Source organism: Condylura cristata, unplaced genomic scaffold, assembly GCF_000260355.1.
Source record: "Condylura cristata isolate star-nosed mole 26May11 unplaced genomic scaffold, ConCri1.0 scaffold00034, whole genome shotgun sequence".
Classification (NCBI taxonomy): domain Eukaryota; kingdom Metazoa; phylum Chordata; class Mammalia; order Eulipotyphla; family Talpidae; genus Condylura; species Condylura cristata.
The window spans coordinates 15,141,472-15,156,742 of record NW_004567135.1 but is presented as its reverse complement, the minus strand read 5'-3'; the positions used below and the strand labels follow the sequence as shown (position 1 = coordinate 15,156,742).

General features: G+C 34.7%; 1 protein-coding gene across 1 annotated transcript in view; it reads left to right on the top strand.

Annotated features, from left to right (window-relative positions):
- PZP (pregnancy-zone protein) overlaps nucleotides 1–15,271 on the top strand; it is a 37,636-nt gene that overhangs the window by 10,057 nt on the left and 12,308 nt on the right. Inside the window, 13 exon segments of the mRNA XM_004692582.1 lie at nucleotides 182–296; nucleotides 439–548; nucleotides 1,280–1,441; nucleotides 2,672–2,899; nucleotides 3,154–3,217; nucleotides 7,315–7,457; nucleotides 7,947–8,096; nucleotides 10,307–10,471; nucleotides 10,720–10,846; nucleotides 12,742–12,874; nucleotides 13,479–13,707; nucleotides 14,544–14,670; nucleotides 15,067–15,188. Coding sequence (XP_004692639.1) covers nucleotides 182–296; nucleotides 439–548; nucleotides 1,280–1,441; nucleotides 2,672–2,899; nucleotides 3,154–3,217; nucleotides 7,315–7,457; nucleotides 7,947–8,096; nucleotides 10,307–10,471; nucleotides 10,720–10,846; nucleotides 12,742–12,874; nucleotides 13,479–13,707; nucleotides 14,544–14,670; nucleotides 15,067–15,188 — 1,875 coding nt within the window.

Here is a 15,271-nt window from a genome sequence, read left to right as displayed (position 1 = left end):
TAATCAACAACATTTTCATTTTGATGACTAAGAAATTACACAGCAGATATGAATATTAACTTCCTTAATATTTACTAGTATGCTTATCCCAAAAAATTTGCTTTAGTATCAGCAAGAAAATAACAGATGTAGTGACTTCTGATCTTAGTATGACATTTATTGATTTTTCTGTTCCTTTCAGCTCAACAGCAATGGCTGCATCACCCTACAAGTAAAAACAAACTTGTTCCAGATCAAAAATACAGGTTATGAAATGAAACTTAGAGTGAACGCCAAGATCAGAGAAGAGGGAACAGGTTTGAGTACTAAACTAATGTCAGAGATAAAGCAATAAACATTGGTTTTCCATCACTTAAAAGGGTCAAAAAGGTGAGAGGGAGTGAGTTTTAGAAGCAAAGCAATTTCCAATAGTACTTACTCTTTCCTGCATATTTTCAGACCTAGTACTCACTGGAAATGGGACCAGTGAAATCACAGGAATTGTAACCAAACTCAAGTTTGTGAAAGTGGATTCACACTTTAGGCGAGGAATCCCCTTCTTTGGACAGGTAGAGTATACTACAGTTGACAAGTCAGTTAGGTGTCCAATTGAGCTTCAGTTCAGGGCACAGTTTGTATTCCAAACCTCACACAATGTCAGTGAATTACTAGGACCATATTCATGACACTTTTACAATACTTTCCTTAGTAAACATATGTATAAACATATGCTACAGTATTATGGGAATCCACATACTATTTTTTAGAAAAATTAGCTAATAAAGATGTTTTCATGCAATATGAGGTTGTTATTACGCCATACTGATTCTCCCAGGCATTTTAAAATAAGTATTCCATTATCTAGTCAAATTCCATAATTTTCTCAATATATGGTTGCCTATATCTCTGTTATCTGTTGTTCTATTTAGAAATAAATGATTAAGTGATTTTAATTTTAGACATAGAAATTACAATAAGGTGCATTTCATGGTTATTACTGTTATATTATTTTTATGTTTAAGGCATATATTTCAAGAAAAACATTTTAATATTAATTTTATTCATATTAATAGTTCTAGCAAGTTTTCACTTGTTGAATTTCTTTTAAAAAGAAAATTTTTTGTGTGGAGTTGTTACTTGGTATCAGGAGCAGAAAGGCAGTTTTGCAGTAAATATGAATTATTTTAGGCTTTGGTTTGGGAATTTTTTTTTAAGTTAGGACAGAAAAAGATCTTGTTTTCATAATACCTGCCTTACTGAGTATTCTCCACATAATATATCAAACAATTTTCTTTTTTAGGTGATTCTAGTGGATGGGAAAAATATGCCCATTCCCAATAAACTTATCTTCATTTCTGCAAATGAAGCAAATTATCTTTCCAATGCAACTACCAATGAACATGGTCTTGCACAGTTTTCAATCAATACTACCAACATCTTGGTTAACAAATTTTCTGTCACTGTAAGTATAAGAGGGAAAAAATCCGATGAGAAAGAGAAACCTTAGAAACAGTCATGTATTTAGAACTGAAGTACACACACTGTATTTTCAGAGACAGAAAAAGAAACTGTCCAATTATGAGATAAATGTGGGCATATAAAACTTCATTAGAAAAGACAAAAATAGTAAAAGAGATTCTGCAAAATGTCTCATCATATCAGTAGTGTTATCTATAAAATTCCTTTTACTTTTTTCACATCCATTTAGATATTTTTAAGTGATCAAAACAACATATACATATAACCACTTACTATATATTGCCTGATGATGATGATTCAAAGATTTCTATAACTAAAAAGATTTCATGCTAGTAATCTCATGCAAAGATGTGGTTTTTAAAAGATAATCATTTATTGACTCCAACTTATATAAATGGCCTGGTATTCTGACCAAGTACTCCAACTGTACAAATAAATTATTTCCACATCCCAATGTTCACCTATTAAATCGACTGAAAAATATTTATGTTTTTGTTTTTGTTTTGCTTAATGTTCTTTTATGTGATAGATAGCTGGTATTTCCTAGGATTGAAAAGACAATCCTGAAAAATATTGTCCCTATATTGGAAGGCTCCTATACTCATAGAGATAATGTAACTAAATTACTAGTGTGATATATTTAAGAGCAATAATTTAAAAATGGAAGTTTATTATGAGAGCAAATAGAGAGATCCAGAAAATGCACCTTGTAAATTCAGGGGGAAAAGAATATAGCACCTGGAAAGAGCTCTAAGGAGCAACTACTGCAAGATAAAGGAAGGGAATCATTTGGTAAATGACACCAGCAAGGTTTTAAGGTCTGGAAAATATCAGCTTTAAAAACTAGAATTCACACTAATGATAAAGTATAATTATTAATTTGCTGAAGATTATTTTTAAAGTGTTGAGACCAATAGCGTAGTAAAATGTTACATTTACATATAAATAACATAACTTAAACAACTCTGTTTCTCTGCAAAGCAGAGAAAAAGTCAAGTTAGAGACTTAGCAGAATCAGGGCAAAGGAGGTAACTTTGCACAATTGCCCTTTAACCTCTGTGGTTTGAGAAGCTGACAAATTGTTTAATTGGTGGTCAACAGGAATGAAAGTGGTGACAGAGTATGTCAGCATGGAAGACACATTTAACTATTTATTGGGAAACTGAAGAAAAAGTCAGGACAACCTTGATTCTTCGTTTTTCCTTTTTATCAGGCTTACCTCCAGCAACCTAACTTCTGTTTTAACTATGTATGGGTAAGAGAAGAACACCTGCAAGCGCAGCACTATGCAAGAAATGTTTTTTCTTTGAGTGGGAGCTATGTTCACCTGGAACTCATAATTGGCACCCTACCCTGTGGCCAAATACAGACTATCAAGGCAAACTATATACTCAATGGGCAGGCCACTGGAGAGCTAACAGAGCTCACTTTCTATTACCTGGTAAGAACAAGGCCATGAAATTCATCTGAAGTTTATCTATAGACAAAAGCAGTTAACGGAACAGAGCATGTAGAAATTATCTGTGCACAGCCATCTTGCTTTCTCATCTATGTTCTCCTTGGTTTTCTGATTCATGAGGCTAATTCTCTCCAACAGTGACTCAATAACCAAGAGTCGGTTTCGTAGTGAATTAAGAAGTTGAGAATCATGACAGGCTCAAGAAAAGTTCCTTTTTTGTTGGTTTTTCCTTCCAGATCATGGCTAAGGGAGGCATCGTCAGATCAGGAACACATGTTCTGCCTGTAGAGCCAGGAGACAGTGAGTATACTCAAGTCCATGTGCCCAATTCTTCCAAAACACACATCCTTACACTTCAGTGAGAGATACCATATGGAGGCATTATTTTCATTATCCCTTTGCGATAAGAAGGAAAACACAAAAGAAAGAAAAATCATCTTTATGACTCCTTGACAAATTTTTACTCAACAGCAATCAAATCAATCTGATTCCCTACCATGTGGCAGGCATTTTGCTATGTACAATGTATTTTTCACTTTAGTTGGTCACTATGTCTGAAATTAAAATTTAAAAACCTATTAAAATCTAAATGCTCCTTTATATCTTACCCTAACAATAAATGTATATTGACCATGTTTAATCAGGATTGCAAAGAAGAAAGTTAATTAACTCAGAAAATGGAGAGGGGAAAAGGTAGCAGGTCTTTTTTCTGTACCAGACTCTGGTGTAGAACTCACATTAGTCCCTTCAATATTTAACCAGGATGTGTGCTGTGCTGCAGGTACTTTACACATAAACTGGAGTGCATTCGTGAATAAACTGAGTTTTATTCTGTTTTAATTACATCCATATCAAGGGTTTAACCATTTAAAATAAAACTTATGAGTATTCTTATAATTAACCTAAACAAAGGCAGATATTTACTCAAACTCTGCCTTACCCCAGAGCTAAATTTAATGCTTAGGATTTGTTCCTGTATTTTCTCTTGATTTTTATGGTTCCTTTCCCTACCAGGCTGAAAAAATAAAACATCAACTGTGTGTTTATTTTCCAATATTAAGACAATATTGAAGGAGGTTTAATTTACAAGAAGCTACTAATTTGTGTTTTTTTAAACTTGATGTATCTTCAGTTTCAACACTCTGTTATTCTAAGGCACAGGAGCACAACCTCCTCAGGTGCAAACCCCACACCACACCCACACCGAGGCACACAAAGGACAGTCCTCCACCATAGTCCATTATACCTCCTCCCTAAGTGACCCCTCTCCACTCAGCCTCCCCCTCCCCCTCTTTGTTTTGTACTCTCAATCCCATGATCAGGCTTCTGGGTCTGTTGCTAGTTTGTTTGGTTTTATCTGATACTTTGTTTTCTTCCCCTGAGATCCCCATATAAGTGAAAGCATTCACTACTGTGCTTTTCCCTTGTAACTTACTTTGGTTAGCATTATCCCCTCCAGTTCTGTTCACATCATTTCAAATAATAAGAAATGAGCCTTTTTTTTTTTTAATAGCTGGGTAGTATTTCACTGTGTATATATCTGCCACTTGTCTAATTCACGCCTCTGCGCTAGGGCACTTAGGTTGTTCCCATAGCTTGGCTTTATAAGTAGCATTGCTGTGAATATAAGAGTGCATATTCCCTTCAAGTTAGTCTTTCTGTGCTCTTCAGTAATATTGCTGGGCCATAGGGTAGCTCTATTTGTAATAACTAAGAAACTTCCATTATGTTTTTTTTCTATAGGGGCTGGACCAATCTATATTCCCACCAATGGTGGGTTCTTTCTCTCTACATCCTTGCAAATACTTGTTCTTGGTCTCTTTGAAACAGGCCATTTCACAGGCATGAGGTGGTATTTTACTGTGGGTTTTATTTGCACTTCTCTGATGAGATGTGAGGATTAGCATCTTTTCATGTACCTGCTGGCCATCTGTATGTCTTCTTTAGGGAAGTGTCTATTTAGCTTTTCTGCCCATTTTCTGAATGAATTAACTCATTTTCTTTTTGTTCAATTATATAAATTCTTTATATATCTTAACTATCAATAACTTCTCAGTCTTTGGCTAAGATCAAGTGTAATATCTTCGATATCAATGCTTTTGTCAGATACATGATTTTCAAATGGCTTCTCCCTGAGTTGAGTTTACTGATAGTGTCTTTCACGTACAGAGCTATTTAGTTTGACATAGTTCCATTTCTTTATATTTACCTATGTTTCTCACTCTTTTTTAAATTGAGGCAATACTAGTTTGCAACACTGTTCATGTTTTGGAAGTATAGGATCTCCCCTTTCAGGTGTTACCACAGCACATCCACCCCCAAAGTAATGATAGTCCTCCACATAATCCATTGTGTTCACCTCCACTTTCTCATCTGTTGATTATAAACCCACAACTACATCACTGAGATCAATGTTCTGGAGTGTTTTCATCTATGTATATTATGGTTTCAGGCTTTACATTCATGCCTTAATCTATTTTGAGTAATTTTTTGTAATATTTAAGACAGTAATCTAGTTTCACTCTAACATGGTGCTATCCAGTTTTCCCAAGACCATTTGTTGAAGGATCTTCTTTTACCAATGCATACTCTTGGTTTCTTTGTAATAGGTCAGTTGATCTTGTAGGTATGGCTTTATTTCTGGGGTCTCAATTATATTCCATTACTTTGTATGTCTGGTTTTGTTCTAGTACCTTACTGTTTTAATAACTACATCTCTGTATTATAGTTTTGAGTCTAGGAGAATGATGCCATCATTTTTTTAAGCTCAGGACTGTTTTAACTATTCAAGGTCTTTCTTGGTTCCATAGAAATTAAATATTTGTTCTATTCCTTATTCATAAATATTTCTAATATTCAAATAGTGTTAGAGAATGTAATCTACTTTGTGCACCTTCAACCCACCTTATCCCCTATATTTCTGTTTTCTTATAATATTGTGAAATGTTAACACATTGATAAAAATAGATGATTATATTCACACTATCTGGTTTTTTCTTTTCTGTTATTTTAAATCTGTGCATCATTCATAAAAGTCAAAATATCTACATAGTAATATAATAGTTCATTAGTCATTTACTTCATAGAGACAGCACAATAATGTATAGTGCTGAAAGTAGCTGAGTCAGTAATGAAAAGGAATTTCTCTATGTAGTTAGTTAAATCACTATTATTTATAATAAAACTTTAAACCACACATTTTTATTATAATTGCTAATTTGTTCTTCACTGAAGAGTTACTTAAAGCCCTTGATCCTGTTAGATAAGAACTGACTTTGGCATAGCTAGTCTACAATCAACCTTTTTAATTGCCTCAGTTTACTTTACTCAAATTATTCTTATACTTTTTATACATTTTTATTGCAATTACTAATGTCAGAACTGTGAGTCTATCTGAATTTCAGATTCAGCTTTCATAATTTTCATTACTAAAGTGTCTGAAGAATTTTTTTTCAAAATTCTCTTCAAAAAAAGTCTGCTATAAGTTCTCTTTCTGGTTTTTGTAATATTTCTATCTATTCTTATCTTCTATGGTTAACTCAAGACACAGCAATACAAAGACTTACATTTCCTTTCTCTTCAGAAGGGGATTTATTTTCTTTTAGTGGTTATAGTTAAAACTCAATCCTCAAAAGACATAAAAACATGTATGTGTTGGTGGTTCCCATGAGCTGAGGAGAAAGAGAAAGGAGAAATTGTTGCTAAATGAGTATAAAGTTTCAGACTTCAAGATGAAGTTTTTGAGATCTGTGGATGTACTTAATACTACTGAATTGTACACTTAAAATGGTGTATGTACTTAATACTACTGAATTGTACACTTAAAATGGTGTATTTTATGTTACTTTTCAGCCCAATAAAAAGGCAAACACTTGAAAAAATTTAAATTCTGTAAATATAATTGTCTTATATCACACAAGTTACTGTTCTATATTTAAAGTGAAAATCACCTCTAGCCTGAAGCCTAAATAATAAAATGGTTTCCACTCATAAGTATCTTTCATATATGTGGCATACCTAATAACTTCCTTATTATATAATGTGCCCATCAGACTTTACAAAATGTCCTTATGTTAACATGTGTAATATTATATATGATTTGGTGTGTTTGTGTGTGTATGTGCGCACATGCAAAGTAATTTTGACCTATACCAATTCAAGTAAGTTTAGTCATTCATTAGGCAGAATATCAAGGGGAAAAGATGTATGTCTAAGGAACTTAAATGTATTCCACAAATAAAGCTGTAAAGAGAGCAACTAGCCTACTAATTTAGCCTACTAGCATGGCATTAAAGAAATTGTGTGATTAAACAGGGAGGCATAATTCTAAGCTGGGTAAGACCTAACAGCAGGGTTATGAGCCATAACCATTTTGTCTCATTCTCTCCTTGATGCAGTGAAAGGCAATTTTTCCTTTTCCTTCCCTGTGGAGTTAGACATTGCCCCCACAGCACGAATGTTCATCTTTACCATTTTACCAAATGGAGAAGTTGTGGGAGATTCACAGAGTTTTGAGATTGAAACCTGCCTACCCAACAAGGTGAGTGCCTTTAGCATAAAATCAGAAGACCACAAAAAAGTGGTTTGATAGGTGTCATCTCTTTTACCTTAGAGAAAACTGAGGTAGCCCACAGGTTCTCAGGAAGTTAGTAGTAGAGCCAAATCTCCAGGCACCCAGCAAACTACTTTTGCATTAGGCAAAAAACATAATTCAATCTTGTGTCCCTGTTGACCTCTTCCACTGAACCCATTGTGAGGCATACTAATGTAAAACTCGAAGGTTCCAAAAACCTCAAGCATAAGTACCTTATAATGCATCAGAAGTAAAGATGCGCTCTAAAAAACATTTCTATGTATCCCTTCTGTATCAGGTATCTCTTAGGACTAGGCTGACCTATCAACAGTAAAGACTTAAAAAGAGGTTCTTGACACTCCAAACTGAATGTGAGGATGGAACTGAAAATGTCTGTGACTGCAAGATCACAAAAGTAGAGGAAGTACTGGATGACCTTTCCTTCACTTCTCACAGGTGGACTTGAGCTTCAGTCCAGCACAGAGTCTCCCGGCCTCACATGCCCACGTGCAAATCACAGCTTCTCCTCAGTCCCTCTGCGCCCTCCGTGCTGTGGACCAGAGTGTGCTGCTCATGAGTCCTGAGATGGAGCTTTCTGCAGCCTCGGTGCGTTCCATCACCCTTAGGGGGTAAAAAGTGTCAGGCAAGCATCTGGAAGCAAAGTCCTTGCTATGACAAAATATAATAAAAAATACTTACTGTTTGTCTACTTTTTTAAAATAATTTTCAAGTTCTATAACATCAAATAACATGTGTTATTTGATCTTCTCAACATCCAGTGATTAATAGCTCCAGTTTAAGAGGTGAAAACCAGGACTTAAAATATTTGCAATTTGTGCTAAATTACTCCGAAGGAGATAATTCTAAAATTTTGCTAGCTTTGATCTCTTCTATAGCTTCTAGTTCTCTAAAGACTCACATTTTTTTTAATTTTATATATATTTTAAAACATTCTTCCTTTTTGTACAATGTATGCTTTCTCCACCTCAGGTGCAGTGTCCATAAAATTCCCATCACCAATTCACCATCACCATGTGCTCTTTCCTTCCCTGTTTTGATCCCTCTCCCCTATTAATTTTGGTTTTTTAATTGATTATACTTATTTTTTTTCCTGATCTCTTATTTAGTTCCCCTACATTCCTCCTATAAGTGAAACCATCTGATTTTTTTTTCTTTTTCCTTCTGGTTTATTTCACTGAGCAGAATTCCTCCCAGCTCCATGCATGTTGCTATGAATGGCATGAGTCTGTCTTTTTTAATTTCAGAATCAACTTTTGAATTTATTTTAACTTCTATTTCATTATCTGTGCTTTGATTTTTATTATTTGCTTTCTTCTACTACCTTTTGAGGGGTTTTGTTGCTTTTTTTTTTCTGTTTTTTAAGTTGAGAGATCAGGTTCTTTGATTTCTTTCTTGTTTCGTGATGTGAGCCTATATTGTTATATACTTTCCTCTTACTACTGCTTTTGCTGTGTCTCATATGTTCTGGAGAATTGTGTCCTCATTGTCATAAATACCTCAAGGTATTTTTTAATTTCTTCTTTAATCTCCTCGCTGAACCAGTGGTCTTCTAGCAGTGTTGGTTTCAATCTCCATGAAGTAGGAAGGATCCTTGCTTTCTTTTCATGGCTTATTTCTAGTTTGATGCCTTGTGTCCTGGTATGTGATCAGTCCTAGAGAATGATACATGTCACTTGAGAAAAATGAGCACTCGAATTTTTTCGTCCTATAGGTATCTGTTAAGCCCATAGGTCTAAGTCCTTATTTAGGGCTCTAACATTGCTTATTTTCTGTCCTGTTGGTCTGTCCATTGGTGAGAGCGGTATATTGAAGTCTCCTCCTGTATTTATTGTTTTTCTAGCATCTGTCTTTGGAATCACAGTTAAACTTCTATTACTCATGCTTTATAATGCTCTTAATGCGAGCTAATTTTTTTTTAATATTCACTGATGGTCATGTATAAAAAAGAAATGAAATAGTTGCCAAAATATTAGATAATATGGTCCTACCTAAATAAAATTATTTTGACCCACAGAATAACTTGAATAAAGTTAACACAAACATAAGTCATGTACTTTCCAATGGATCTAGCTAGTTACGATTCTACTCCTTCAGATCTATGAAAGTCACTAAGTGACCCACAATTTTTTTCTGTAATTATTTTTTAGATTGTGATTATCACCAGTTTTCAAACTTCATATGATTTAGGAGAATAGGGTCACACCTTTTCAGATGTTACCACACAATACCCATCACCAAAGCACCCAAAAGCACCTGTCTGCCATGCCTCTCCTGCATTTGCTCCATATCCCCTTTTCCCCTGATAATAACCTCAACTCTACAGTCATATTTATGGTGCTTTTTTTGGTTTCATTCCGTCTGTTCCTTTGTTTTGTTTCTTTGTATTCTACATAAGTGAAATCATCTGGAATTTGTCTTTTACCTTCTGATTGGTTTCTCTTAGCACAAACTCCTCCAGTTTCCTCCACGGTGCCACTAATGGCAGATTTCAAGTCTTTTTATAGATGACAGTAGCATTTCATTAATATGCTATTTTCAGTTTTTTTTTTAATGATGTTTTTGTCAGCAATGATGATTCAGAGGCTAAAATTTCAAGTCTCTGCTTTTTTCTAGAAGTATATTAATTCACAGTGATAGTATTTGACATGTCATGCTAATTTTAATTACCATCATCATTATCACTATAAACACAGTATTGCTAGGTCTGTTGCTGTAAGGAAATACAGATCTCAGTTCATCAGATATTTTAGATGAAAAACAGTAAGCGTTTCCTTGTTATCACCATTGTTATCTAGGTATATAATCTGCTAACAGTAAAGGATCTCACTGATTTCCCTGAAAACGTGAAGCAAGAAGAAGCAGCAGCAAGTTGTACTTCTCATCGTAATCTGATTCATAAAGGAGCTGTCTATGTTCCCTTACCAAATCATGAAGAAAGTGATGTGTATAGCTTCCTGAAGGTAAAATTGTTATTATTTATTAACATACTGGATTATGCATGTTTGAATGTTAGCATTCAATGTAATGTAATGTTAACATCACATATAAATAATTTTTAGAAATTGTTTGGCTTCCCAACTAGTATGTCAGAAACAGAGCTAGACCTAACCTCTACCATTTCATTCTGACATCTTAGTTATATATATTTTTAACATAGTTCATAAATTCTACTCAATTTTACTAATTTATTAAGTCATCCTTTTTTCAGGGTATGGGATTAAAAGTATTCACCAACTCTAAGATCCGGAAACCAAAGTCATGTTCGGTGATGTACACACCCCAACCAGGAGGAATGGCTCTAATGTATGATGGTAAAGAACAAGTTGCTTTTAATTGTCACATCCAACAATATTACTTTGTAATAAAAGGTGAAATAAGATAGGTAATGTGGCCCTATCTCATTTGATACACACAGAAAACAAGATTCAGGTAGTTTCTGCTGAGGTAATATAGCTGGTAAAAGTACAGGAGAGCCAGAAGTGATCACAGTTTTATTTTATTAGTTTAGTCAGCTACTCCAAGGAATAAACACCAGTGCAAGATTCTAATGTGCTAAGAGAGGGAAAAAATTACAAATAGAAGAATAATTCTAAGTATGGAATCATAAAAGATTTATAAGTGTTGTATTTTAAAGGGGATAAAAAGGACTCAGAGGTGAAAAGTTGAAATATCTCATAATCCAGAGCCAAAAAAAAAATGAAAATGAAATATCAAATAAAAGAAATTTTTAGACCCTTCAAATTCCCATGAAGATACTGATAGTATCCACAGTTCTTAACACTTGCAACCTACTACTTAGCTCTTTCTCTCATTCTCTCTCATGATTATCTTTTACTCCAAAAAATTCTTGATGCCCATCTGTGATAAACAGTAACATCTTTGGAACTTGGTTTACAAATACAAGTCCTCTGTGTAAGTGAGCACATCATATCTCTTCTCTAAGTCTCAAATTCTTCATTGATAAATTGAAGTAGTGTGATGAAAGGCTCTACAATTCCTTTCAAAATACCAAATAAAAAGCCTAAGTATAATGTATCGAAACTAAAAATTTAAATTGTTTGAAAGTTAAATAATTTTTCATTTTTAACCATGAAATTTTGGGGACAAAAAAAACTTTCTGAAGCTTGGTAAACATCAACTTTCAGAAATATCATATAACTCAAAATAAATAATTTCTAAGATGTGAGATGGATGAATATACAAAGGGGATTAAAATGGGTACATAAGTAGACGGAAATGACTCAAGAATTTATAAAGCAATAAAAAGAGCTGAAAAAACTAAAATATTTTGTGAAACATCTATAAAATAATTTGAAGAACAAAAATCCACTCCACAATCGTTTGGAAATTTAGCATAAAATTTCAAAATGTTTAATGGCACTGAAAAAATATATATAGTGAATACTTTCTAGTATCCCTACAATGAGAGAAAGTAATGTAAAAAAAAGAACTAAAAATCACACTGGACAAGGATAGAAATGATAGTGCCTGAAACACTAAAAATTAATATGTTACAAATATGAAAGCTTCTGGACATATAGAGCAAATTAAAATCTTCAACTTTGTAACATTTATGTCCCAATGGATATAGAGCATAAGAAAATAAGGGAGTAAATGAGAAAATAAGGAAGTATACAGTTTATTATAAGTGATAAATGCTATGGAGAAAACTGAAACAGAGAATGAGAAACTGCAAGTTAAATAGAATGTTTTATGAAAAATGAAATTTGAGCTAAGATTTGAAGGAATATAACTAACTATATGACTATCTGGAAAAACAGAAATAACAGTCATTGTAAGCAACACTAATAACAGAGAATTACCATGTGTCACAAGACTGATAAGAGGTAGGTAATTGATAGTTGGAGAGAGAGAGAGAGACAGAGATATCCTTAATTCTTGTAAGTAACATTATGGGGTATATATGTATTTTTATCACTATTTTTCTGTATTTTTGTCTATTTCTTTAATTTGTTTTTTCCAGCTTGAGATATAACTATCATATAACACTGTAAGTTTGAGGTATACAATGTGTTGATTTAACATACTTGTAAACTGTAAAAAGATTACTTTTGTGTCATTAACACCTCTAAATCTTCATTTACATATTTTTGTAGTTATCATCACTTTTCAAATAGAAACTACTGACTCACACATGCACCAAAAAATAAATAGATGCCTTTTTCTTTAATTGGATTGTTATTTTCTTTTATTTTATTCATTTCAGTAGGACAATTCAGCCCCCAATATGACTCATTTGATGGGGTAACTAGACCTCATAATATACAAAGTCCAGAGCCAGTAACTGAAACAATAAGGAATTACTTTCCTGAGACCTGGATCTGGGAGTTAGTGGTGGTAGAGTAAGTAACTCACTCTTCTCTTTGTGTTGCGGGTGAGGAAGTATTGATCTTTAGTATTTTTCAACTTTAAAGTAATCTTTCTAGATAGTTAAATAATTGTCTTACCCTTTCAGGAGTTATGTGTCTAAAATAGTTTCACTATACAAGTTTATTTGTCTAACTGAAAACTCTAGAATAAGTATTTCTGAGACTGGCAGAAAATAGACATAGAACCTAAAAGCATGCAAATACTCTCTGCTTAGTACCATTCAAGGAGCCTCCCATTAAAAAATTGGAACACACACATACATAAGACAACAAAAATGTAGTCTAGTTGTTGGATCATGGTTCTTAAATGCATTTGTTTATGGGATTATACAAGTACAGTTTAAGTACCAAACTGAATCCTAAATTCAAATATTTCTATTTAAGTTGCATGTGTAGTATTGTGATAGGTTGATAAGGGAAAGCAATACCATTTAGGGTCTTTCATTTTCGCAACTTAGTCCCCGAAACATAGACAAGTGTGTTTGTGCATAAACCCTTAAGTGGATTCAGTTCAAACACTCTCACATGAGAAACCATGTTTCAGCTGTAAGATGCTCTTCACCTTGTCCCTCCCCAGCTCATCAGGTGTGGCTGAAGTAGGAGTAACAGTCCCTGATACCATCACAGAGTGGAAGGCAGGAGCCTTCTGCCTGTCCAAGGACACTGGACTTGGTCTCTCTCCTCCCGCCTCTCTCCGAGTCTTCCAGCCTTTCTTTGTGGAGCTCACATTGCCCTACTCTGTGGTCCGTGGAGAGGCCTTCACCCTCAAGGCCTCTGTCCTAAACTACCTGTCCACATGCATCCAGGTAAGGAAAATCAGGGTGATCTGAAAGGGTGGAATGAAATATTCCTTTGGTCTGTCAGCTCCTGATTTTGCTTCCAAGACCATGGATAATCCTGTCAATTATGTGCTAGCACTGCAGTAAATCATGCAAAACAAGGCAGGACATGATCAAAGGGATAACAATGATATTTTCAACTCATATAGCTACTTTGTTTTTATTTCCTGAAACATGTACAATTCTCTGCCACAAGATAGGCTTTTTGACAGGAAAATTACTGAATCCTGACACAAAACTCAGTTTTCTTAATTCCATGAGTGTCAACCATTAAGTCCTTGTCTTTAAACTCCCATGGAACACATATATCTTGTTTTATAACACTTATCTCTTTGTAAATGAAGTCATAATTTTGAGTAAATATTATCACCTTTTTAATACAATACCCTCAGGTCAGTAAATTGCTTATGTACCCTTGAAAATTTGTTATGTTTTCACAGAGTAACATGCAATATGCTGGAGGAAGTGGGTAAGGGATAAGAGAAGTCAGAAAAAGTCTCCAGAGGAGATAGAACCAACAGACAGGAACCCAGACGTAGTGCTCTCAGGCTCAACAAACCACTGCTTTTTCCTGCCTTCCACATTACCATGTTGGTTTATTTCTCCAGTTTACCCCGAATCAAATGCCATATTTCCATTATTGCCATTTTCATGCTTCCCAAAACATGCATGGACTTACCTGTCCTACTTTACCTCCCCAAATCCTTATATACTGTGGCACCTCATACTCAGCGCCTGTCCCATGCAACCATTCTCTCTCATATTCTGATTATTTGTGTCTATGCCCCACTTGTGGGCAACAGGTCCACGTGCATCTGGAAGCTTCTCCTGCCTTCCTAGCATCCCAAAACCAAAAGGGGGAGGAATCTGATCGTGTCTGTGCAAATGAGCAGCAAACCTTGTCTTGGACAGTAACTCCGAAAACTCTGGGTGAGTGACAGGACTCCCAAATTTCCGAATCAGCGTGGGCGTGAAACTGAACAACGTGTCCATTATGTTCTCTAGTTTGTTTCACACATGTTATTTTATTAAATGACTTTAAATTCCTATCCATATTCGCCCCTTCTACTACTCCCACCATACCTGAGCCTCAAAACCACTATGCTCAAAGACTGGTTATTCAAGGTATGTACATTAGTCTTGGATTTGAGTTGGTTGTTTTGTTTTATTTTTTCCCAACTTTATTTCCTATTCCAGCCAGCTGTCAGGTCAAAGTGCCTGACAGTTCTTCAAGCAGATTAGCAAGCAGACAGTCATTTTTAGGAAGGAGGGATAGCATGACAACTACCAAGACTGATACTCTCTTTCCTACTTTCTTTACTTTAGGGAGTGTCAACTTCTCAGTGAGTGCAGAGGCCGTTCAGTCCTCAGGGATGCATGGAAATGAGATTGCTGAGGTCCCTGAGATAGGGAGGAAAGACACAGTCACCAAAACCCTATTGGTGGAGGTCAGTCTGAACTCCTTGACATTTTTGCTGAATTCCTAACAAGAGTAATAATAAAAGTGGGCGGCCATTCTTGATATAGCGTA